General features: G+C 47.2%; 1 protein-coding gene across 1 annotated transcript in view; it reads right to left on the reverse strand.

Annotated features, from left to right (window-relative positions):
- The window catches only part of LOC129345105 (tyrosine-protein phosphatase non-receptor type 11-like), a 60,427-nt gene that overhangs the window by 20,254 nt on the left and 14,016 nt on the right, over positions 1-26,157 (reverse strand). The window contains exons 2-3 of the mRNA XM_055002097.1: positions 12,078-12,200; positions 1,017-1,211 (exon numbers count right to left, since the gene is read on the reverse strand). Of these exons, the coding sequence (XP_054858072.1) occupies positions 1,017-1,211; positions 12,078-12,200 (318 nt within the window). The remainder of the gene's footprint in view (positions 1-1,016; positions 1,212-12,077; positions 12,201-26,157) is intronic.

A 26,157-nucleotide genomic window follows, 5' to 3' on the forward strand; every position in this document is an offset into this window, starting at 1 on the left:
CACCACTATGTTGCCTTACGTACTACCTGTTGTCTTAAATATGTGCTCCTATGAGTGCCTGTGCTTCGCGTGGTCTAATGTCAGCCCTAGAATTGCTTATGTTCTGTTTCAGCATTTCTTCAGCTCTGTATTGGATTCTTACTAATGCTATGTCTCTGTAAACTTGCCTATGGGTTGGAACTAATCCACAAAAAAGTCAGGTGTATGGGTATACCTTTAGCATCACTTTACCATGCATCTGCTCCAACAGCATTCCAGATAATTAAACGGAGGCTCTTAGACATTCAGTTCCAGCGCCTGATTGAGGCAGCTAGGAAAACCTGTTCCCCAATTCACTCGGGACTGCCTTTGTCATCCGGCCAGTTAGCCGCCTATTTTTGCTCTCTAACTGATCCCCATCAAAGAAGGGCACTAATGCTGGCCAGATTCAACATACTGCCTTCAGCCATCTTCATTGGTAGATGTCAAGGGACCCCTTATGAACTCAGAAAATGCCCTTGCGGCCCGGGTGTCACTGAATCTGTCTCTCATGTTCTACTAAACTGTCTATTTTACTCTAAGATCCGAGACAAATTTTTGAACTCCCTTCTTTATTCACGGTGCGGCATTTCTGATAATGTCAAGGTCCAGCGACTACTATCTGGCCACAACTTTTCTATAACCTCAAACATTGCTTGTTTTCTTCAAACTGCAATTTGTATCAGAGAAGCTATCAACAAATTTTATTGTATCTCCTTTTGCTCTGACATGCCAATAAAGGTTGTGTGTGTGTACCCTATGGCACTGTTTATGGAAATATCCTTGATATTGACTGTACTGTTCTCACACTGTGTAATCCGCCTTGAGTCTCAGTGAAAAAGGTGGACTACAAATGACATTGATGACGATGATGACGATGACGATGACGATGACGATGACGATGATGGGCTTGCAGAGAAGTTTCTAATATGGCCATATCCAGAGAGTACACAAATCAATGCCAAGGGTTTGATTCAGGATGGGGTCTACCTGCTCACCTCTCCGAGGTAGGATCCTGGCAATTGAGAGGATATTTCAGCTCTATGACGTTGCTGTTCTTCTCCCGCAGCAGCCCCTGCTGTTCGGTGTAATACTGAACGAGCTCGGCCAAAGTAGCAAACTTCTCCCCTCCGTAAAGGTCATAGTAATCGCCAGTATTTTGGATCTTGATGTGGGTCACCTCATCGTTTCTCCTAGGGAAGGAGAAAAGAGAAGAAATGTTGAGCAAAAATTTATTGTTCACGTCATTCAGCATTATGCCATGGATCCCAGACCAAATGTAGCCCCCTTGATAACATTTCTGGGAAAAGCAGAACTCCACTGATGAAGTTAAGAAGAGAGGGCCAGGTGGGTAGCCATGTTGATCTGTAGTAGAAGAGCAAGATTTGTTTCCAGGAGCACCTTAAAGACCAACGAGATTTCCAGGGTATGAACTTACAAAAGCCAGAGTTCCCTTAGTACCTGACTCTCAAAAGGTCATACCATGGAAATCTAGTTGTTCTTTAAAGGTGCTACTGGACCTGAGAGGTAAGAAGCTGGCCTTTGCACCTGCGAATTTGGTTTCCTGCCGAAGCCTACCATGTTTCAAAATGGAGTCCTCCCCAACAAGCACATCTTCTCTCATGAACTGAACCTTTGCAACGCAAATTCACATTCTCTCTCTCAGTCCCACTCTCAACCACACATAGACAAGAACACCTTCCCAATCTCCCCCTCAGGGTTGCCAGCTCCAGGCTGGGAAATTCCTGGAGATTTGGGGGGTGAAGTCTGGGGAGGGTGAGCTTTGGGGAAGGGAGGGACCCCATTTCTGTGTATAATGCCATGAAGTCCACCCTCCAAAGAAGCCATTTTCTCTAGGGGAACTGATCTCTCTGGCCCGGTGATCAGTTGTAATTCTGGGAGATCTCCACCCACCACCTGGAGGCTGGCAACCTACCCCCCACCCCAGAAATAGAGTCACTGCTTTCAGCCACAAGGCACTACAGGAAATAAACAGTGCAATGCCCTGGGAGCGGACTTGCACAATGTACAATCCCTTGCACGCCCCAAAAGTTCTTGCCCGAGTTGCTAGGGCAGGGTGTACGATGTACATCAGAAAACAGGAATGCTAAGCCAAAGTAATCCACAGGCAGTAAATTTGAATTTTGCACTAATTGGCCTCATTTTGTTTCCTTGGCATAAATTACTCTGCTTTCGTGAGTCTGAGGAAGAGGCAAGGAACAGTTAAAGCCGTCACAGAGGGAATCTTGTCCTGCACCAGATCTCATTCATTCATTCATTCATTCATTCATTCATTCATTCATTCATTCATTCATTCATTCACTCATTCATTCATTCATTGGGCTTCTATCCTGCCCTCCTTGCAAACGGGCTCAAGGCAGGTTACAGCAATAAAACATCTAATTTACATTAAAATTCACAATAAAACCATAGCATTTCCATAAACCACTACCCCTAGTCAGCGATCTTACAACCCCTTACAATACATGGGGGGGGGAGAAAAGGGGGGAACAGGCCATTCAATTGGAGTTGCAATTCCTATAAGGGGGGGATGGATGATCAAATGCCCCCCCTGACAAGAGGCCAGCTGGGAGGCTCTTTGGATAACTGCTGGACCGGCCTCAACCACATGCCTGGTGGAATATCTCTGTCTTGCCGGCCCGCTGAAACGATAGACGATCCTGGCGAACCCAGGTATCCACCGATAAGAGTGACTTCCGAGATTTCAGCCGGTGTCGCCACACACCTTTCCAGCCCCCTATTCACAGCCACAAGAATCAGAATCTTTCTCTCTCTTTTTTTTTAAAACACACAGCAAAGCGTCTCAGCTAAGCCGAGTTCTCCACGCGCTACAGACTTCCTGTGCTTCCCCAGAAGGTTGCGAGCCACCAGCCACCTCGTACCTGCTGGACTCCCAACGGCGGGGTGCATCCATTTAGAGCGTGACTGAATACTTTGGCCGGCTGGGGGCTCCCCCCACCTTTTAAAAGCAGATTAGAGAGAAGGGGGGGGGAGAACCTTTCCTGACCCAGCTCATCCATCAAACATCTGGACTCTGGGTGAGCTCAGCAGGCTTGCAGCCTCTAAGTGCCTTTAAAACGCAATTACGCTTGTGCCACTGAGGAAGGCTAGCCTTGACTTAGAAAGGCCAGAAGGGACCGGAGGAGCTAGACCACTCTGCTCTGTGTTAACAGCCAAAGGGTGTTAACCCTTTCCGTGCTAAAAAGGAGAATGGCACTTTGCTCGTGAGCCGGTGTTCCCGAAGCTTGCAAAGTACACCCTTGTCTTCTGGATTCAGACTGGAGGTATACCACATGCTCACGCCCCAAACAGGAGACGTTTACAAGAGCAAGTGCAGTTTCCAAGACAGCATCTCATCAGTCTGAGCAGTAAATCTGGGTCTCGCTTGTGTTTTGAATAATTTTAACGTTGTCTGGTATTTTAGAATTCTTTTAAATGTTATGGTTTTCATTTGTATATATGTTTTGGTTTGTAAAGGACAATGGCCATATACAATAAATTCACCTACCTACCTAGCTCGTGATCCAATGTTCCCTACACTTGCAAAGTACACCCTTGTTTTTTGGATTTGGACTGGAGGCATGCCACATGCTCACACCCGAAACAGGAGACTTTTTACTATTTTTACTGATGAATACATTTATACCCTGAGTTTCCCCGTGGCCCAAGGTGGCCAATGATGGCAGACATCCTGTTAAAGAAGGCCAACTAGGGTTGCCAGTCCCCCGGTGGAGATGAAAATAAATAAAAATAAAAAATAAAATACATTTTAAAAAGAAAAATGGCTGTAGGGCCAGTAGCGTGACAGCATTTCTGGACGAAACCCAGAAGTGACGTCAGTCCTCTCTAGTAATCACCAAAAAATCTATGGTTTTACTATAGAGTTTCCAGTGATTCTTAGAGAGATGTGATGCCACTTTCAGTTTTTTACCAGAGGTGCAGTAGGGCTGTAATAGTCAACTTCCAATGCCGCTAATTTTTTAAAAAATAACTATTTTAGCGGATACATGCTGACTAACAGAATTCATTTTCAACAGCTTATCATGCACACACATATTTCCCCTTCTCCTCCCTTCACTTTCTTTCAACATCACCTCTTCCAAATCTTCCACAGAAATTCCTTATAAATCACAGTACTTTTAAAAGCTTTTCAGTACATCCAACTGCCATTCATGCTTTGGCACATACCACATGAGAGATAAAGCAATTGAGCAAGAAAGAAGAAGTGAAAGAGGAGAGAGAGAGGGAGAAAAAAAATACGGTATTCAGAAGCACCCAACAGCTCGAGTTCCCATATTTGATGCTTGCTCAGATCAGGAGATGCCAGGAAATCTAAAGCACTTGGATGGCAAATCAAAATTTCACAACCAAAATTTGTGGCCAGATTGGAAAATTCAGTGGATCGCCACATATTTGTGAATTATCATTTTGTCTCTACTTTAGCCATCCAACACCAGAAGTGAGAAAGAAACAAGGATCCAAAGGTGGGGTGTGAACTTATAAGGCCCCCATCCCTTCCTCCTCCCTCCTCCCAAACCATTCTCCCCCATAATCCTTTGCAAGCTATCAGAGTGTGTCATTTTAGCACTTTTCTGCCTACAGTTGGTGCAAGAAAGGAACATGCAAACAGATGAAAATGTTTCAGCAACGCACCAGCTGACATCTGACTCTAGAAGGGGCTTTCTGTGGCAATGGACTCAAATTTGAGAGATGCCAAAATCAGTTCTGTGAAAGGGACTCCTGTGGCCGCACCACGGTGGCAGCTGTCGAGCGATGGCGGAAGTCCCCATTCGAACCAGCAGCTGGATTAAATAATTACATGGGAAAACGGCTGCCGCTGCAAATTTTGTCTCCCTCGCCCTTCGCTTCATCTTGGCACACAGAAAAAACCCACACTCTCTGATGCGCACAGCTGCAAATGCTAATTACTTTTGAGAAGACGCAAAAGCTCTCCAAGATACGCCAACCGCTTTCCTTTTTGCTTGTTTCTGTGTTAGGCTTAAAAAGTGCTGTCTGAAGCTTTGCATCAGGGAGTGACCTATTTAAAAAGTCTGGTTCGCTTTAAACGCGCACACACGCTGCCTTCTTAGGATGGAGCTCATGACAAACTTCACTTTACTTGCACCTCTTCCTCACAAGTCGACACGAGAGATGATGCCATCGGATTGGTGCACAACTCCATCCCTTGCAATGGGCAGCCAATGAACCAAAGACAGAGAAAACACCAAGTGCCATAATGCTACTTTTTGTGTCTCTTTTGAATAATTTGTATGCTGCCCCCTGCCCAATTAAAACCCTCCAAGGTTGCAATTCGGCAGAGACCATTAACGGTAAGAGAACATTAAGACCCAACACTATAAGATTAAATAAATGGATCTGATGGCAAATGAAGTCATTAGTGGGACAGTGATGGCAAACATTGGTGGGACAGTGATGGCAAACATTGATGGCAAACTTTAGTGAGACAGTGATGGCAAAGATTGGTGGGACAGTGATGGCAAACATTGGTGGGAAAGTGATGGCAAACATTGGTGGGAAAGTGATGGTAAATTTCTTCTCTCCAGTCCCTAAGATGTTCCTGGGGAGAAGGGTGTGGGTCAGCTCCAGTCACGTACTCCCTAAGCATCCAGCTTGGACCCGAGTCAACAATTCACCAAACCATCTTCACCTTGAAAATTGGCTCATTACCTGGCTAGATGGGTAATTAAACCCAGCAAAATCTTAGCTAGAGCAGAAGCTGCAAGATACTGGCAAGGGGGCAGGCTTCAGTGACCCACAGAGCTCTTTGCCCTGCCCTGTGACTAAATGAAAGCCTGTGCTGTGCAGTGGTTAGAGTGGTCGACTAGCAATCTGGGAGATCCATGTTCAAACCTGCACTCAGCTGCTGGGGGATGTGGGCCAGGCATTCTCTCTCTCTCTCTCTCTCTCTCTCTTTCAGCCTGACCTACCATGCAGGGCTGTTGTGAAGGTAAAAGGAAGAAGGGGAATCGCTGCATGCTGGCCTGAGCTCCTTGGAAGAAGGGTGGGATACAAGTGTAGCAGTTGATGCAAAAACTTGTGTCACCTATTCTGGGCAATTTTCTTGGTGCAGACACTCTTAATTAAAAGAACCCTTCATACTGTGGAGGTCAAATAGCAATGTCATTACGTCAGTAAATGTAATTCAGTGTCCCATGGGGGGCAAAAGTGCGCTAAACGTGCTTTCACACACGTACACGTTATGTCCATACAACACTCCTGCGAAGTAGATCAGGCTGAGAGCCGAAAACAGACTCCCAGTCATCCGGTCAGTTTCACAGCCAAGACAGGATTTGAATTCGGGTCTTTGCGGGTAGTGTCAGGCAACAAGATGGGGAGATTCGCCACTCTGTTTTGGCAGATGGTTTAAAAAAAAAAAAGTGTCTTCCATTTCCCTGCCCCAAATTTTGTGCCCCCCCTCCACCAACCAAACACACAAAGCTTTAATTCAAGAGGGTTCCACCCTTCCCTTCGGGTTTTTTTTCTCTCAAGCAGAAGGCCCCTCAGTGCTTCTGCAGACAGAAAAAGGCTGAGCCCCAAATGCACAAAGGGATCCATTTATCCAGTCCTGTTCCAAACCTTCCCCACCGCCTAAAGCCTTACCCTCCCCACCCCAGCCCCACCCACCCCCCATTTCATTTCAGCTGCTGAGAAAAAAAGCTGCCAGAAGAAGAATTCCATTGGGAACATGGAAACCGCACCCAGACCACCCCAAATGGACACTTTGCATTCAGAATCGCTGTTCAGTCTTTCAGTTCTCCAACTGAGCTCTTGGTTACTGGATACAGAAGGCACATCAGGGGGTGCTTGCATGAGCACACCCCACTAGACTCAGCAGAAGTTTCCTGCAAAGCTTATTCTTTGCTTGGAGTTTAAATCCAATTCATTTCCCTTCATTTGTCCCTGTTCATTTCAGAGGGTGCCCATCCCTCTGAAACCAGAGGAACTGATCTCTGTTGCCTGGGAGATCAGTTATAATTCTGGGAAATCTTCAGCCACCGCCTGGAGGTTAGGAACTGTATCCCAACTGTAATGCTGAGATCCAGAAACACGTCCTAGGAGCATCACAGAAGAGGTAATATACATAAGGCTTCATGGACAGAGCCCACACGGCCCTGCGCTCCAGCCGCCGAACCCTTTGGAAGATTCTCGTCCAACATAGCTGTGAGCATTGCCTACAATGCGTGTGCATTGCCACCTTTTTCAGACAGACCCCAACCCAAGCAAAGCACAGCAGTGCTTGGTTAAAGTGCCTAGTGAGGCTGCTATGGGAAATGAAGCTGCTGTTCCTTCCCAGCTCCCCTCCCCAACAATCCTTATTACAGCTGCAGAAGATAAGAACCACGCATCTAAAACGCGCTCCATTGGCCACACTTAAGCAGAACCCCCCATCTGGAGGCTCTGAGCTGCTCTCTCCGGCACTTGAGTTTTTCCAACGGCTGGCCAGAGGCCCAAATGCCTCTTAGGGAAATGCACGCAATGGCCAATTCCTGCTCGTTAAATTATTTACAGAGATCTGGATGCAGCTGTAAATGGATAAAGCTCTTAAGTCTCTCCCCGCCTTGCCCCGCCCCGGCAGGACCACTCCACGTTCGGAGGCTGCGGAAGCTGGAAAGAAACTCCTCCAAGACCCACTACTGGATTAGGCTCAGCTCCCAAGCCATACGGGGCAGTTCAAAGACTGCAAAGCACCCAACCGCTCCGCAGAAGGCGGCCGCCGATTTCGAGTGGGGGAAAAGCAGCGAAACCCAAAATTAATAGGAAATAGGAAAAGCCAACCAGCTGGCATGTAACTGGCCTGGTTAATAAAAGGATGTTCTTCTGGGGGCCCACTTAAAATTACCTTTGGAGTAAGAAAGCCCCTTTTTCTAACGGTAACCACCAGACTAGGAGCTAGGAAAGCTACTGAACTATGCCTCGTTTCACCTATAACCCTGCCACACCCCCAACTTGCCGGGTTCTCATGGGCCCTGCCCAAAACACACCTGCCATCCCTCGTGCCAACAAATTCTGCCCTGTTCCACCTCCCCCAAGATAGATTCCTGCAGCCTCCACCCACATCGCCTCCTCTGTTCTCGCGAAAGATGGTTCGCTGCCCCTTTATCTTAATCTACCATGCAAGCCAAGTCTTCTCTGAATCACAATTTGTGCCTCATTTGCCCCTTACCTAGAACTCCGTGTGCATCTCCTTTGGAACTCTCCATTCATCATTTCCAGTCGACTGAAGCACAACAGAAGATCTCGCTCCTGTGTGTTAAATATTAACCCACCAAGACTAGCCAGCTAGGGGGTCTCCTAATAGGGTGCTCATGAAGTTGCACTAAGCTCCCTAGAAACCTTTTCCATTAAGAAGCAGACGCTCCCATGAGACCTTAATTTGCAGAACAAGCCCCAAATTTCTGGTACCCAGATGGATGCTTTAAAAAAAATTAAGAGCGAGTTGCTCCAGCCAAGCCTTTTCAGGTTTTGCCAGGTCTCCGATGGGAGCGGGGGCTGCGATTTCCAAAGCAAGGAGCCAACCCTCCTTGAGTATACCCAGGGCTTTTTTTCAGCTGGAACGCGGTGGAACGGAGTTCCGGCACCTCTTGAAAATGGTCACATGGCCGGTGGCCCCGCCCCCTGATCTCCAGACAGAGGAGAGTTTAGATTGCCCTCCGTGCCGCTGGCGCAGAGGGCAATCTAAACTCCCCTATGTCTGGAGATCAGGGGGCGGGGGCCACTGGCCATGTGACCATTTTCGCCAAGGGCGATTTAAACTTTAAAAAACTCCCCCCTTGTTCCAGCTGACCCAAAGTGACGTCATTGTGCGGTCCTGAGTTCCACCACTGAGTTCCACCACCTTTTTCCCCAGAAAAAAAAGCCCTAAGTATATCTAAAAGGAGGAACACAGTTCTAAGGACCCCCAAACAAGGGCTGTGTTCCTCTCCTCTGTAGAAAAGACAAGGCTACATTGAATACCTCCAGCACAGCACAATCGTTGAGCCACAGTAAATTTTGTACCCTCAGTGCCCCATCGGCACCCTAATGTGATTTGGGAATACAGGCATTCAGGAAAGAGCTGTGCCTTTTTCTAATGCCGGTGTGGGTCTTAGGACTCGAAGCCCCAAACCTTCTGTTTTTCTATTGCCACTGTGTTCCGTTCGTATCCCAACCCACAGACCTTTACGCACACAGTGGAAGGTTGCACTCACGTGAATGTGTGCCAGGATCTGTGAATGAACATAAAAAGAACCTCGCTGAATAAGAGTGAAGGCCACAATAGCCCTGTTCACAAGTGACAGTGAATGCATGTACAACTCATGTACGGTGTACACTCGATTATACTTTGTAGCTGTGTTGAGTAACTCTCATGTCACAGTACAGCTGAACGCGTGATACAAATCCCATGTTTATCCCAATACTAGCCGCTGGCCTCATTTGTAAAGTGAACGGGCGCTGGGTCTTTTTTTACAAGCAGTCATACACATGGACAGGCAGGATGTAAGTCCGTTCGCTGTAACGTGTGAACAGGGCTACGGTTAGATGCCTCTGGGAATCCCACATGCAGGGCTTGAAGGAACCAGGCCGCCTTTGGTCATACTGCAGCACCTGGTAATCAAAGGTACACTGCCGCTGAACATGCAGGTTCTATTTTGCTAGTTGATAAGCATCTGCCCTTGCATAATTGGATGAATTTTTTATACACACAACAGGGCAATTTAACAAATTTAGAATGCACAATTAATACTAAAATAGACTAACAGCTAAACTAAATAGTTAAACTAACAAATTAACATACCAGATATTGTGAGGTTGAACACAAAATGTTTAACATTCCATCGTGTATTCTTATGCAGCTCAAATTTATTACTATACACTCTATATATTCTTTTTGCTATAGCTTAAGGTACTTTGTATAAGGTTCTATGCACTTTCTATTGTTTTATCTATTTTTCTCTTTAATTTTTTTTTTAAAAGATAAGCATCTGCCCCATAAACTTGATGAATACATTGTAAAAGAACCATCTCAGCTAGGGGTGCACGTACGTGCGCGCGCACACACAGAGAGCTCCAAGTTACCATCTGGCACCCAGCAGCTGCCGGAGAAGTTCACTTTGATCTGCTAACCACACCAAACAATTATAATTTTTGATTATATTTTATGCTTAGCAGAAAGAACAAGTATGCTTGCTTCTTTGGAAAAAAAAAAGAGTGCAGGACAGGTTGCTGTGAAACACAGGAACGTTCAGTAATGGTATTTGAAGGGGGGGGGGGGAGTTGTGAAGCGCTGACCCTTTGTGCAAGGACAAGGTGTTTTCCAGTGACCCAGCACGCTCCCTGGAATTTCATCCACAGAACGTTGGAGGGCACAGCGCTTGGACAGCTTCCTGACAGACTTTATCCCACGGGTCAGGGAGAGTCGCAGACCCCTGCCTGGCAGATTGCAAGCACTATGGGGCAGGCAGCTCTTTTGCTGTCTTTTGGAAAGTCCCTTCACTAGTTTGCAGGCAGAGAGCAGAAGGGTACCACGTCTACCGCCTCTCTTTTGCATGCACTCAGAGGAGCAGCCGAATGGTGAAGAGCGCCACTGACTGGTGGAGAGGGTTACCCCGTGGCTCTGACGCTTGCTTGATTCTCACCACCGTACACCTTCCTAGGGCTTGGCTTGTGCTTCCTGTCTCTCTCACTGACCTAACCCTGACACCGGTGAGGTCATAACTCTGTCCCACCTCTTCCTGCCACCCACTTGCAAGTCCACTGGGTCTCGGGTCTGGAACGGGTGAAGACCACTGGTTCAGCATGCCTAGCAGAACCTGAGCTGCTAGGTCTGCACAAAGGAGTGAACTAATCGAGATGAACTTTGCTAAACCAGAGTTGCTAGCATATCTCCATTACCGGCAAAACATAGGGAAGCGACTACAGCTCAGCCCACTGCTTGATTTAAGCCCGTACTGCTTCCTCGGTATTCAAAAACACCCCTGCTGGATTTGACACGTGGGCAGAAACAGCCTTCCTCAAAAGGTGGGGTTGTAATATTTCCCCGTTGGGTCAGTTGCTCCTCAACCAGTTTAAAGAGAGGCAGGAGTCTGGTGCCTGAACTTCTCGGCTGGAGGGGATTCGGCTGCCCAGCAGAAACCAACCTGGAGGCATGCCAAGAGTCACCCCTTCCCTGCTTTTAAAGCCGCAGGAGCTATTCTCTGCTGCAGAAATGCCCCTGGAATTGAGCTTCTATTTCTTCCAGATGGAAACTGTTAAGTCACAGGTGACAAGCTAGATTTTTGATGGGGCAAAGCAGTGCTCCAAGTATGGCACTGTGCTCCTTAGCCACACCCCGGCCAGGCAGTCAGTTCTTTCAATAACAGCCCTTCTCCGATCCAACGGCACCAAGCCCAAATCCGGTAGGGCCAGCAAGAGGCAGAAAGACAGTGTGCATGCCTCACTAGGAGAAAGACAGCTTCTCTGCCTCAATTGCACATCTGTAAAAAGGAAGAACCTAAGACCTTAGCATGACACAATCCATGAAGCAGTGTTGTGTAGGGGTTAGAGTGTCAGACTAGGATTTGGGAGACGGATCCAAAGCACTACTGGTTAACTGGGCTGTCACACTCTCTCTGCCTAGCCTACCTCACCAAGATGGCATAGTGGTTAAGAGAGTGGGGCTCTAATCTGGAGAACCAGGTTTGATTCCCCACTCCTCCGCTTGAAGCCAGCTGGGTGACCTTGGGTCAGTCACAGCTCTCTCGGAGCTCTCTCAGCCCCACCCACCTCACAGGGTGTTTGTTGTGGGGATAATAATGACACACTTTGTAAACTGCTCTGAGTTGGCGTTAAGTTGTCCTGAAGGGCAGTATATAAATCTAATGTTGTTGTTGTTGTTAAAATAAAACAGGGAAGACAAACTCAAAATTCCTTCCAAGAATGATGGAATAAAAATATAAGAGAGAAATTGAGAGCCACACATTCTTTTTCCAAGAGGACTGGCAACAACAGTCTCCAAATCTCTTCCCTATTCAGGTTATTTGGGGGCCTCGTTGTCATACCTGACAGATAAAGTGAAGTCACCCGGATTGCTTTTGCTTGGCCGAGCCAAGAAACTCCCATGGACTCCTCTGGTTAAGAGCAACTTCTCAGCTTCTATTCCACTGATGTTTGGGTGAAACCACCTGGGGAGAAACAAAGAAAGACAGATACACAGCATTTAATAAGATTTCCATCATGTAAAAGGTAAAAGTAGTCCCCTGTGCAAGCACTGAGTCATTACTGACCCATGGGGGGACGTCGCATCACGACGTTTTCTTGGCAGACGTTTTGTTACAGGGTGGTTTGATGGAAGGCTGAGTCAACCTTGAGCCGGCTACCTGAACCCGGCTTCCGCCAGGATCAAACTCAGGTTGTGAGCAGAGCTTGGGCTGCAGTACTGCAGCTTACCACTCTGTGCCACGGGGCTTGGGGGTGGGATGGGGAGGAAGCTGTTGTAGCAAAGAGCCAAGGGTAGAGGGTGGGCTTTTTGGCTGCACCAGGGACCAACACAACAGCTGCCAATTCTGCCACCAAAACTATTCTCCTCTCAACCTTCTGTATACTGGACTTCCCTCCTTAAACTCCTACAGTAGCTTCCTGCCCGGATCCAACACAAATTCCACATCCTTACTTTTGCAACACTCTCCATAGCCTCGATTCCCCTTTCCTCCACCCTCTGCCACTAAGTTCTCCCGCTCCTACCACAAGCTCTGCCTTTTCTCCTTCCCTTCCTTTTAGGTCCGGAACAATCTCCCAGGACGCCTGCTTGATGTGCACTACCACTGGCTTCAAAACCCACGTTTACCGTAACACCTTTGGACCTACTCGCCCACTGATGCTGCGTCAAGTTTCCATTTCATGCCTCCCTTTCACGCTTCCCTTCTGTCACTTCCCCTGCATCAGACTTTGGATTGTAAGCCCCTTGGGGGCAGAGACCTTATGCTTTAAAAGTCCTGTACAACTTAGATGAAAATTATTTCTTTACAGAAGCAATAGGGGGCGGAGTGGGGGGGGAGACAGCCTTACTTCTTGATTCCCTGGTTCCAAACACCAAAACATAGCACCAGGTTATCCCCCGCTCCCATCTGTCAGCAACTCTAATAAATAACCGGGGCTTTCCCAGAGGTGTCATCGGCTTGTCCATGCAAAGTTCAGCCCTTCTATCGGTCAGGCTGCCAGCCGTGCCTTGACCAAAATGAAGAGAGGAGACCGCCTCATGAGCTTATGACTCACAGCCCTGTGAGAGGGCATCTGGACAGGAAGGAAAGGAGAAAGACCAAAATAGCACCCGGCCACCAATTTTGATGCCATTAAGCATCTAAGCAAGGAAGTCAAAAGGTCAGGAATTCGTCTCCTAGTTTCTGGCTTTTAACCAAGATAACGGTGACTTTAAATACAATCTGCAGCGCCTAATAAGGGCCGGAAGGGAAGAGTATGGGTTACAAGTTTTCAAGGGCTACTCGGGCCAGCATGCACTCCAGTGACGGACCAAAACTTGGAAGAGAGTCTCTCAATGGCTACAGTAGCTAAGCAGAATTTCCATGTCCGGAAGAGTTATACTCCTGAATAACAACACTTTATGTTTTTAATGTGAACTCAAGTTCTTCTGCTTCTATCCCTCCCAAGGTACTAAAGGTTAAAGTTAAATCTCAGAAGAGGCAGGTGGAAGCATCTTGATTCATGCGTGCGCATGGAAGTTCATGCACACAAACATGAAACCTTTCCATTTTGCAGATTTAGTTCTGTGGAACTAAATTTAGTTTTTGGAACTGTGGATAATTGTTGTGTAACAGGGTTAGTGTCTTCTCCTCATGAGAAAGTAGCTTAGAGGTTCCTCTGATAGTTCCACTAACAAGCTTTGCAGGACCCAAGTTGCAAGGCATATGGTGTGTGGAGGGGAGCTATAGCTCCTCTGCAAGCAAATTAAGATGACCTTTCCTCAACCTGAGCTGTTCAAGAGCTACCGTTTATCATAACCCAAGTTCACCGACTACAAGTGAAGTTATTTTTGTCCCCCGCAAATATTTTTAAGCAACTGAAAGGTATAAGTTGGGGAGATGGGCAAGAACGCTGGTAGTCTAGGAGTGCAGAGAAAGGAAACAGCAGTTTAATGGTTGTGTGTTGGTTCCTACATAAATGAGACCCTTTTGCGGTGTGGAAAAACTGGTTCCCTCAACTTCATTCTGCAAATCCAACACAGCTGAAAGAACGAGATAATGTGGGTTAATGGAGCTTATGGAGGAAGCAGAGATGTCGAACATCACAGATTAATGTCCTAGCGCACCAAAAAGATGGAACACAAGAGGCACGTGCGCTAGCCGGTTCTTGTTGCACTGTGGTTAACCAACTGCAACTACCGGGGCTTATGCACCAGGACGCAACAACTGCCTCCCAGGCCGAGGCTAAAAAGGTCCCCCAAGTCCCGGTTTCAGGTTCCGAAAGAACTCACCCACCCAGGAGGGCACGAAGGCCGTGGAGATTCCTGCCAGTTGTAGCAAGTGCAAAAAGTAACCTGGCTATGATTAAACGAGTTTCCACTCCATCGGTACTGGTTCATGGAATTTGGTCATGCCAAGCACCTCCTATCACGTTGCCGCTGCAGCCAAACTCTGTGGCACGTTGTTGCCCTTTGCCATCGGGCTGCAATTGCTTGAGCCCTGCATTCAGCTAGCAGTTCTTTTCTTTTATTTATGTCATTTATAGTCTGCCTTTCTCACAGAGACTCAAGGCAGATTACATAGTGAGAGATTAGTACAATCAGAATCAAGGACATTTCCATACAGTATCAAGGACATTTCCATAATCAATTCCATGGGGCAAATAAATACAAGTTTACAAAGACCTAGCATTAGCAAGGATCCAATACAGAGTTGAAGAAATGCTGAAACGGAACATGAGCAATTCTAGGACTAACATTAGACAACATGGAGCACAGGTGGTACATAGGAGTACATATTTAAAGCAACAGATAGTACGTAAGGCAACATAGTGGTGAAGTCTCTGGTCCCTAACTCATTAGCACAGCATCTGAGATGCCCTCCCTACAATACAGCCCTCCTATCTGAGTAGAAAGCCTTTTTGGTTTTGCATTATTTGTGGAAAGCCAGGAGAGCAGGGGGGCTCTCCTGAAGGGCCAAATCCACATTACTTCTTTTTTTCCGCGTTTTCCCCGCATTCTCCCCGCAATCTTGAGTGCCGGTCACATTACCTCATTAAACAGACGCATTTCATTCGCATTTCTCCCGAATATGTGGTCACAGTTTTTCAACGGGAGTTTCACGGTGGCCGTGAACAGTCCAATGCGCAATTTACGCGGTTTTTTTAAAAACCACCCCCCCCTTCCTGTCTCTCCGGCCGTTCCGAGAGTTCCTATTGGCTGATTCAACTTGCAAGTGCTCCGTAGTCTGCAAAAGACTGTTTTTGACTTCATAGCATTGGATTTATTGATTATGCTGTTTCTGAATCAAATCTGGTAGTTTGAAAAATCATTTTGGGGTGAATCCATCCTCAGAACGGACTCGCAAAACTTCCTTTTTAACTGTTTTTTATTTTTTTATTTTATATTACTGTAATATCGAAATTACAGTGAATCAATCATTCAAAATAAAGAAAACAGTCGCTGCCGAGGGCCGCCCCAGCGGCGGGGCTGGAGGCGCTGGGAAGCCGGCGGGCTCATCGCTCGCCTCCTCTCCCGCCGGGGTCAAGAAGGTGCCCGGCAGACCGAGTCGAAGCCCAGGCGCAGCTGGAGGCTCCCAGCTCAGAGCGGAGAAGGGACTGGCCGAGGCATCCCCGGCTGAGCCGAACGGCAGGGCTTGCGGGGGCTGCCGGGACAGCAAAGGTGGCTTGGCCCGTGGGCTGGCACATCCGCGGAGGGGGGCTGAAGATGAACAGGGATTTTAAAAACTGCTGCCGAGAGAAGCGGCGGCGGCGGGCCGGGGATGCCGGCCGAGGAGACAGCCGCGTCCCTCCAAGCCTCTCTCTGCAGTGAGCCAGTGCTGCGCTGCCGGGGGGCGAGGATGCGCTGCGCTGCGAGGCGCCCTCTCCACTGTGGGCACTCCGGCTCAGGCGCTCGCCACGCAGAGGCCCAGCTCGCGGGGCGCCTGCCCCTGCGAGGTCGCCCATCAGCGCAGCGGTCCGCGGGAGGGGAGGGGGCGCAGCCTTCCCCCCTTGGGGTAAACGGCCCTCTGGCCACCAAGCCGGCTTGACCCCGCAGGCGCTGCCGCTCCAGTCTTGGAGAGGGGGGAAGGGGGAGCGGACGGCTGGGTGGCGTCTCGGCACGCTCCACTCGCACAGACATGCAACCCGCACCTTTCAAACCAGCCTTTCAAACTGCACCTTTCAAACCACCTTTCAAACCAGCCTCTTCATCCAAAGTGACTGACCGGCCTGAACCCGCCCAAAGCTTGGCTTTGTGAAACTTCAGTAAAATTCGAGCACTGAACTGTCCTGCATAGGAAATGCCCACGAAAGCTTCCCGCATGCTTCAAAATGTCCAAAAAAGAAACGGAAGAGCCATCAGTGCTGTCAGTGGGGGAAAGAGAGGCATCATTATCTTCAATGATGTTTCTTTATAACACAAGATCGAAATAACGGAAAAGTGAGCTCAAAAAAATTTTTAAAAAATGGGCGGGGAAAAAAGGTCCCGCCCAAAAAAGCAGTTTTCGAGCGGCCGTGTGACCGGAGAGACGCGCGAGAAAGGCGAATTGGAAGCAGGGATGTGAACGAAGAGAAAAAAATCACGGATTGGAGGCAAACGGAAGATATCCGATAAACATGCGGGTAATGGGTGAATGTGGATTCGACCCTTCTCAGGCAGGCCGTTCCATAGGGTAGGGGCCACCACAGAGAAAGCCCGTGTATAGGCTGCTGTTGATTTTTCCCATCTGCAGGATGGCACCTGCAGGAGACCCTGTTCAGATGAGCCTGTTCCGGAGACCCTGTTCATGATCGCCTCTGCCCAGCTTGGGCCTCACAGACTCCAAGCTTCATCCCCTCTGTCCTTCCCCTCGACAGACGGCTGCATGATGGCCGAAGCACTGCCTCGTTCTCCAATGGCTGGCCTTGTAAAGACAAGACACATGCTCCCACTGTTGGTTTAAAATAGCCACTGTTCTCCAATAAACAAGTAACTTTCACTGCTAGATTAATCTGCAAAGGAGCTTATGGAACTCCTCTTAGATCCAAATAAGCTACTTTTCAGGGAGCCGTCCAAAAATGGAGATAAAATTTTTTTCTTAGCGAGGCATTTTGCAACACAGCTCTGCATCACTGCGAGCTAATTCGCTTGCACACGAGCCAAACTCTCCTGGAGGAAAACAAAATGCTTGACACTTTCATGGGAAAAAGAAAAGGCACTGCAGAACGGACACTGCTCGATCCAGCCAGTGCAGCCCCTTGAAACGCCAGGCAAGGTCACCTCCACCTGCAATAAGTTTCTTCAGCTCTTCTATAGTTATGCGAATGGAATACAGATTTGTTTAGATCAGGGCTTTTTTTCAGGGGGAACGCGGGGGAACGGAGTTCCGGCACCTCTTGAAAATGGTCACATGGCTGGTGGCCCCGCCCCCTGATCTCCAGACAGAGGGGAGTTGAGGTTGCCCTCTGTGCAGCATGACGCGGAGGTCAATCTAAACTCCCCTCTGTCTGGAGATCAGGGGGCGGGGCCACCAGCCATGTGACCATTTTCTCTGAGGGCAACCCACTGAGTTCCACCACCTCTTTTCCCAGAAAAAAAGCCCTGGTTTAGATCAAAGGTTTATGAATAGAAGAGAAGCAATGGCTGCTTTCACATACTTTGATAACCCACTTTAGCGATCATTTGCAAGCGGATTTTCCAGTTCCACACTGGAAAATCCAGTTTCAAATGATCACAAAAGTGCACCGAAAGTACATTATTCAGTGTGTGTGAAGGCAGCCTATATCTACTGAACCATCTTAGAGAGCAGGGTACTTTCCAAGTAGATTTCTTGAATAAGAATTCAAACAGCTGCTCGACACAGTCTCCTTTGGCCTCAATTGACACTTGTAGAGCAATAGAAGAGCAAGATTTGGGTCCAGTAGCACCTTAAAGACCAGCTAGATTTCCAGGATATGAGCTTTTGAGAGTCAGAGCTCCCTTCATCAGATACAAGGAGTGGAAAAAGGAAAGGGTCCTTATAATCCAGGCAGAGAGTGGGAGGGGTATTGTAAGGTAGAGCATCAGGAAGCTGGCTATAATACATGTTGTAGTTATCTTGATAGAGCCTGGGTGCGAGATGCAGAAAATTACCATCTGTACTTCTACTGCTCGACAAATGGGGCCTGGAGATCTCCTGGAATTACAACTGATCTCCAGAGTACAGAGATCATTCCCCTGGGAAAAACAGCTGCTTTGGAGGCTGGATCTATGGCATTATTTGCTTGTTCATTTTATTGCATTTATATTCCGCTCTCCTTGCAGAGCAGGCTCACAGCGGATCACATCATAATACAAAAACAAGGTAGCATAATAAATAAAAACGATTGCAGCTAATGAAATCCCACGACATACACATTGCACAATCCCTCAACAACCAAACTCATGGGGTGAGGTCCCCCCCTCTTCCAGACTCTGTGATCCCCTTCTATATCACCGGGAATTTTCTGAACTGGAGTTGGCAACCCTGAAATTAGCTAGGTAGGACCGGAGAGATTGTTATATCATCCGTTGCTGCTGCTATGAGATGTGGCTGTTTATGTTGAGACAATTCAGCCTGGCATAAAGGGACGCTGCCTTTTCTCTCCCCCCATGGCCATCTCTCCCCCACACAAATGTCTGCCGCAAGAAATGTCCATCTTTCAGGACTCGAGGGTGGTGTTGCCTCTCAAGGACATCTGGGGAATCCAGTGCGCTCTGCCCTGCAAAACTCTCTCTAGAGGACCTCACCTTGTTTGCTGAAAGCTGGGGCTTTAAGAGCTAAGTTCTCCTAAATAACCAAGTATAGCCTTCATCCTTCAGACTGGTTAAGGAGGAAAAGGTTGTATTCATTACACAACCTCCTTTCCTCCTCTCTCCTTCGTGTTATTTATCAGTAAAAACTGGTGGTGGAGAAAGTCTAGGTGGTCCTCGTAAACAGAGCAGGCAGGAACAACTAACACACACCCCTCCGCTAATTCCGAAGCAGAGAAATCCTTGCCAAGAAAATTATCTCTTTTTTTCTGCCGGATTCTGGACTCCGACTGAGTTGGACAGGGAGGAGAGAGACAGGAAGCTTCTCCACCAATGTTTGAAGGACTTCAGAAGACAGCTATGCGCAGATGGATGGTGCAGCTTACAGACAGGCATGTTCGCAAGCCGGAGAGTTAACCACAAATCCTACATTGTGGAGCAACACGCTGCGAAGACAGCAAAAACTGTCCACACCGAGATACCCAGCCAAGAATTCCAGCTTCCTGAGCATGAAAGCACTTCTACCATCTAGGATGGAAATAGGAGCTGTGTGTTCTCTCGCTCCGGATGCTGCGCTCTAGCCATAAGTTTCACAGCCAGTGTTTTTTTCTAATAAAATTAAATCATTAAAATTAGATTATATATTATGAGCTCGAACAAACATGCCGCCAAATCTCACTACCTTTGCATGTCTTTGCCGTACTTGGAAGGGCCGTAGTTCAGCCCATAGTACTATATGCTAACAGAACATGCATGATAAAACTGAAACCATCAAACATATGATTATAGTGTCCCATATTTAATGAGCTGAGAACTAACTTAATCATCCCTCTACTTAAAAATATGGAACCACCTAATACGAGAGCCCAGGTGATGTGGTCGCTATCGGATACAAACGGTTCCATTACTCTTTCTGTGGCACAATATATAGGGGCACAAAGTAGACATCAGAGACATGGTATCAAATAAGGTTCTTCCCATTTTAATATCTGCTTAAGGCAGTAGCCAAAAGAGCAGTGATAGATAGATAGATAGATAGATAGAGAGAGAGAGAGAGAGAGAGAGAGAGAGAGAGAGAGAGAGAGAGAGAGAGAGAGAGAGAGAGAGAGAGAGAGAGAGAGAGAGAGAGAGAGAGGGCTTTTTTCAGGGGGAACTCAGGGGAACGGAGTTCTGGCACCTCTTGAAAATACTCGGCAATAGTGCTTGAAAATAATGTGATTTCAAAGAATTCCATGTGTTTCTTCCTCATTTCCCCCTTGAGCGTTCCACCACCTCTTTTCCCAGAAAAAAACCCCTGGATAGACAGACAGACAGACAGACAGACAGACAGACAGACAGACAGACAGACAGACAGACAGACAGACAGACATGGAAGTGAAAATTGGAGCTGCCTTGGATTGTTTTTAGCAACTTTCCCCCATCTAAGAGTTTAGACACATGCATGCAAACCAAAGCACCAGAACACAGCCCTTCAATACTCAGTTCTTTTTCACCTACCCTCTCCACCACCCCCACACAAAAACAGGATGCGTTTCGCTGACGTGGACCGTCTGGTGTCTTCCTGAAGGAAAGTTGTCTCCGCCATCCTGGCCTGAGAGACGACCGACGTCAGACACTACACGTAAATCTATCACTGATGTTTCTCCCAGTGAGACACTAAATTGAGAAGCCCCAAAAGCGGTACATGGTTTGGCCGTATCCTTACACTTGAGCATCCCAAATTTGTGTAAGCCTTTTTGCAAGGGGGGGGGGGTTGGTGAGGAAACCTGATCTCTGGTTCTTATCAGCACAGAACCAGCCATGGAAAGAATGACATTTAGGGGAAAGAGAGACAGAGAAGATCCTCACAGCTCTCTTGTACACACCAATGCACGGCAACAGAAAATGTTTGGGGCCAAAGGGGAGGAAATTAACCCATAGCGGATTGGTGAACAAGGTGTTCCAGAGCACAAGAATTACCGTACAACCATCGCAAAAGCGGTAGAGCCCATTTCAAACTGTTTGTAACACAGTCGCATACCACACCTCTAAATCCATTGCAACAAGTTTGGCTTCGTGGCCAGAAATTGACAGCGCATGTATGCATGCGCATGCACACATACTGCTGAAAACTCTATGGTATTAGACAACTCTGCCAGGGTGCATCCTCTGTAACTCAAAAATCAAGAGTGGGTTCATTCTTTTGCGGAATGTTGCCTTACTATTTCTAGTCGATTGTTCACATCAGATGCAAACCACGACTGGCCAAGAAGTATTTGACCACCGAGCTCATGCGCCTGCGTTCCAAAGCAAGGCCACCAGAAACATTACGCATCCATCTAGCCACCCAGAGATTTCAGTTCTGCAGATCCTGGGGGAAGCGCTCCGATCTGCTCTAGCATCTCACACAAACATTGTAAAAGGGCAACCGTCAAAAAAGGTAAGAAGCGAGATAAAACAGAGAGGGTGATGTGCCTGGGACGACAACCAGGAAACAGGTTGGTGCAGACTTGCATTAGGGGGAACAAGAGTATGGAGCACAATCTCAGTGCATTGCTTCTGACCATGCTGCATATAAGACCACAGGCTGCGCACAACACGTATCTTTTCCTCCAATGACTACTACCCTCCCCATAACAAGCAAAGCAGTGGTTGTGCAGCATGGTGTTTGTGGGGGTGGCCCTCGCACTCACTTCCCTATGGCATCCTGTTCCTTTCCAAAGCTGCCCCCAAAGATGTCTAAATTTTGCACATCAAAAGAAGGCTGTCTTTCCTGCCAGGCATTCCCCCCTCCCCATTAATATGGAAACCCCAAACCAAATCCACCATTTCTGCATGTTACACATGCACAAAATTCTAGAGAATGCATTTGAGCATGTGCCAAGTGCCTTTCTTTCACAACTGGGCCTCAACAGAACAGCACTTGTCCCATTCTAGGAACCAACTGAATGGTGTGAAATTCGCAACTCTGGGGCCTCTTCAAAATACGGGATGCTTTTCGGCCTCAGGCTAACTACATAGCTGACTAGAGAATCTCTCCTTACCGCATTTAGTTATTTTCTTTTTACATAAACCAAATCCAGATTAAGATGAGGAATAGGTATTCTTCAGGCCCATAGCTGATATAGCTGAAGACAGACACCAGACATCCCGACACGAAGTTTCCGGAGCAGCTCAGAGGTGGTCCACCGCCCCCAGGTGAAAGCAAGCTCAACCCAGCTTTAGTACACCTTGATTTCTCAACAGCCTCCACTGTGCTGTTTATAGAGCAATAAGATGACCCCGACCAGAGTCCCTTTTTAAGATGCGTTCACAGCTCATCGGACTCCGGAGAGTCAAGTGTGGTTGTAGGAGCACAGGACTGCTCTTTGCAATGGCAACCAAACCTGGTCGAGTCGGAACTCAACGGGGTTTGTGACATCAGCTCTCTCTCAGAATCAAGAGGGAAGGAGATGGCACCTCCGGGGCAACCTGTGAAATCTCCCCCAAGCCAATACACTTCTTAGAACAAAGTTTCTCCTCTGGAAACAGCTTTCAAAACGTATTCTCAAAATCAAGGGGCATATATCACTCTGCAATTAAGGCTGATTCCGCACACGTTGGATAATGCACTTTCAATGCACGTTATCAATCGTTTGAGGTGGATTTTTTGTTCCGCACACGAAAAAATCCATTCCAAATGATCTATAAAGAGGATTGGAAGTGCATTATCCAACGTGTGCGGAATCAGCAAATATCGAAATCAAGGGGCACATATCACTCTGCAATATTTCAAGCCCTTTCTAGGGTGCCTTTAAATAAACCGAAGGCTTCATTGATAAGGTTGGAAACCTTCAATTGAAGGAAATGAAATGCTGTACGTGCAAAGTATTGGGGGGGGGGGGTCCGCTGATGGAGCAGACACCATCTTGAGCTGCTCCTCGACTCTACTTCCCTCCCACAGCTCTAACTGGGTTTTCAGAATTCCAAGTGCTACCAATTAGTTCCAAAGCAGAGTCTATTTTGGTATCCGAGCATGATAACAAGGCAAATGTCATCTGCCCACTTTGAAAAGGTGCAAAAGAGAGAGGGGGGAGAGGGAGAGAGCAAAAGAAAACCAACATAAACCCAAACAATATTTACAACTAGATTCTACTAAGCACTGTCTCTTCTTATCTTGCTCAGGGTATGTGCCATGTTAACGGTGAAAATCACTGTCTGAAATCGGGAAGACTTAAATTCAACTGACACGAAGCTCATTGGGTGACTTTGGGTCAATCGCTCTCCTCCTCTCTGCCTGACCTACCTCACAGGGTTGTGTGGAAGATGAACGGAGGAGGGGAAATCCTCACCCACCTTCATGGAGGAAGGGCAGGATAAGGGAAGGAATCCATTTTCTGAGTGTGCGGCTCCAGTCTGTAGCTCAGGTCAATAACCGAGACCCACGTATTGCAAAGTCGTCCAAATATCGTTTTGTGCCCACCGGCCACTGACAATTTTAGAATATTTGTTATTTAACCAAGCCTCTGTAAAAAGTGCTATGACGATAATTGGCTTCATCTGTTTGGTAAATAAGGCCCAGACTTAATTGTTACATTTCTCACTTTAAAACTGTGATTGTTTTATTGTGTATGGTAACCTTTGATCTTCTATTTTGTATTCATCTGCTCGTTACAACGTTTACGCTGCCTGCTAAGATTATTATTCACTATTGGGAAGGGACCAAAATGATGGAAAGGTTACCCTAGAAGAGTTAAGACAATGGGGGGTGGCGGGGAATGAAGATGATTCCAAGATTCGCCAAAATGTTAAGGACTAGAACCAGGGTGTTTTTTTTTTTAAAAAAAGTTGAGATTTCCATAACGCTCATAAAAAAATCTACATTTTTTGAGTAAAGGTTTTATTTTAAAAGAAAAAAATATGAATAACAATAGAAAGTGCATAGAAACATATACGAGCACTACATTTGAATTAGATTTAAACTAACAGGAAAAAACCCCAAAGTATATAATAGCATAACTAAATTATATGATAACTCTCTTCCCCTCTCCTTAGTTGCTTATATCTAGACTTTAGTGTCAATTAATTTTAATCGCTTATCTCTTCTGTATTTTATCTCTATAATATAATTACCTTAATTTATCTTAGTTTTAGCCTAAATATGCGAAGAAATCTTTCCATTTTTTCCAGAATTCCGATATTGACCTATTGTGCACATAGGAAGTTAATTTAGCCACTGATGCATAGTCATACATCTTGTCTGTCCACTCAGGTATGTCAGGGCACGAAAAAAGATTCTACATTTAATTTCCAAGCACTGAACCAATGTAGTGAGTATCATATAAGCAAAAAGTCACCTTCTAGTGCCTACAGCGAAGATCACGGACTGAGATAGTGAACTGGCTCACTCCCATGTTTACAGCTCCAATCCTGTTTATAAGATTTTCCCTACTTGGTCACCTGGAGGCAATTCTGCTGCACCATAGGTGACCAAGCAGACAGCAATTCACCAGCTGGAAACCAAGTTTTGTTCCAGTCAGTATTTTCCCATTGCCTGCTTCCCAGGGGGCTTCCCACTCCGGCTGCCACTGCTCCAAGGCCTGCTTGCATCCCGAGCCCCCTTTGTCAGAATGACCAGTGTTCCTTGTTTAGCTGCTGTTTACAGAGGCTGCTAGGGGGACAGAAGCCAGGAGGGAATCTTCCTTTTATATTTAGCTTCCCTGGAGCCGAATATAGCAAGCCTGGGTTTATTTAGGAACAGACGTTCTGATGTCAAGCATGCAAGAGATTAACAGGTCGTCCCTTGCGACGTGCAACATCAGCCGGGATTATGTGCCAGAGAGGGACTGACATGCCCTTTTCTCCAGTGAGTGCTCGCTTGCCAGATCCCTTTCCGTCCACCTGGGCAAGCAGGCTGCAACTCTAGAACCGGTAGCCACCAGTCTGTAAATGGCTTGTCTAGCTATTCAACAACTGAGAAGGTCTCCTCCGCCCTTAGTGCTAATATATCACGTAACCAAGTTAAAAGGCTGGCTTGTTCCCACACCTGCCTGGCTGTTAGGACTCGCTAAAGAAACCCTCCTTCACGTGTTTTGCTTTTGGCGGGGATACGTAGCCAGCTCTAGGTTGAGAAATTCGTGGAGAATTTGGGGGTGGAGCCTGAAAGGGGCAGGGTTTTTTTGGGGGGGGGACCACAGCAGGGTATAACGGCAGACAGTCCACCTTTCAAGGCAGCCATTTTCTCCAGGGGAACTGACCTCTGTGGCCTGGAGATTAGATGTAATTCTGGGAGATCTCCAACCACCACCCGGAAGCTCCAATACATCCAATCCATATAATAAATACAATGAATCAAGACACATTCATGGGGTCATTTCATAGAAAAAGAGCTAGAGGAACTCATTAGCATGACTCATTAGCATATGCCACGCCCCTTGCCATCACCGGAAGTGTGTCATTGGCATAACTGATTGGCATATGCCACACCCCCTGACATCACCTATCCTGGCTGTTTTGGGCCCAATCCTGGCCATTCAGGGCCAAATTGGGCCCAAAATGGCAAAAAGGGGCTGAAAATGGCGGAAAAGGGGCCCAAAATGGTCAGGATCGGGCCACTGCTGAGTGGGAGAGTGATCCACCACCCGTCAGAGACCTGATCCGGGCCGTTTCGGCCACAATCCAGGCCGAAACGGGCCCAAAATGGCTGAGAGTCAGGTGGGCGGGGCCGCGGCCGCCTGACATGTGACCTCTTTGGGGAACTGCCGGAACTGCGTTCCTGTGCGTTCCCCCTCAAAATGAGCCCCGATGCATGTACATGGCCATTAGTCCAAAGCAAGAATAACTGTTCTTTCCCTTTCTTGCAGAGATGCCAAGATGAAGTCTTAAGGTGACCAATACCATCCTTGGAAGACAAGCAGGTTGATGTCAGACCAACTTTCCACTTTAACAATAATGTTCTTTATGTTCTTCCTACAGGTCAGATACTGCAAACAGGAGGTACCAAGACCCCGCTTGACGAGCAGCCGGCCCGCTTAATTCGTTTCGTATAGATAACTTTTTCAAGGGCGGAAAAAAATATCCAGCAATTCTCATCTTGATCAAAAGACTCCACGCCCAGTGTTTTCTCCGGCAGCGCATTCTCAACTGACAGCCATTTTCCATGTCTCTCTCTCTCTCGATTCCTGCTCTTAAATCTATATGGCCTGGAGATTAGATGTAATTCCGAGAGATCTCCA

This window comes from Eublepharis macularius, chromosome 17 (genome assembly GCF_028583425.1).
Source record: "Eublepharis macularius isolate TG4126 chromosome 17, MPM_Emac_v1.0, whole genome shotgun sequence".
NCBI lineage: Eukaryota > Metazoa > Chordata > Lepidosauria > Squamata > Eublepharidae > Eublepharis > Eublepharis macularius.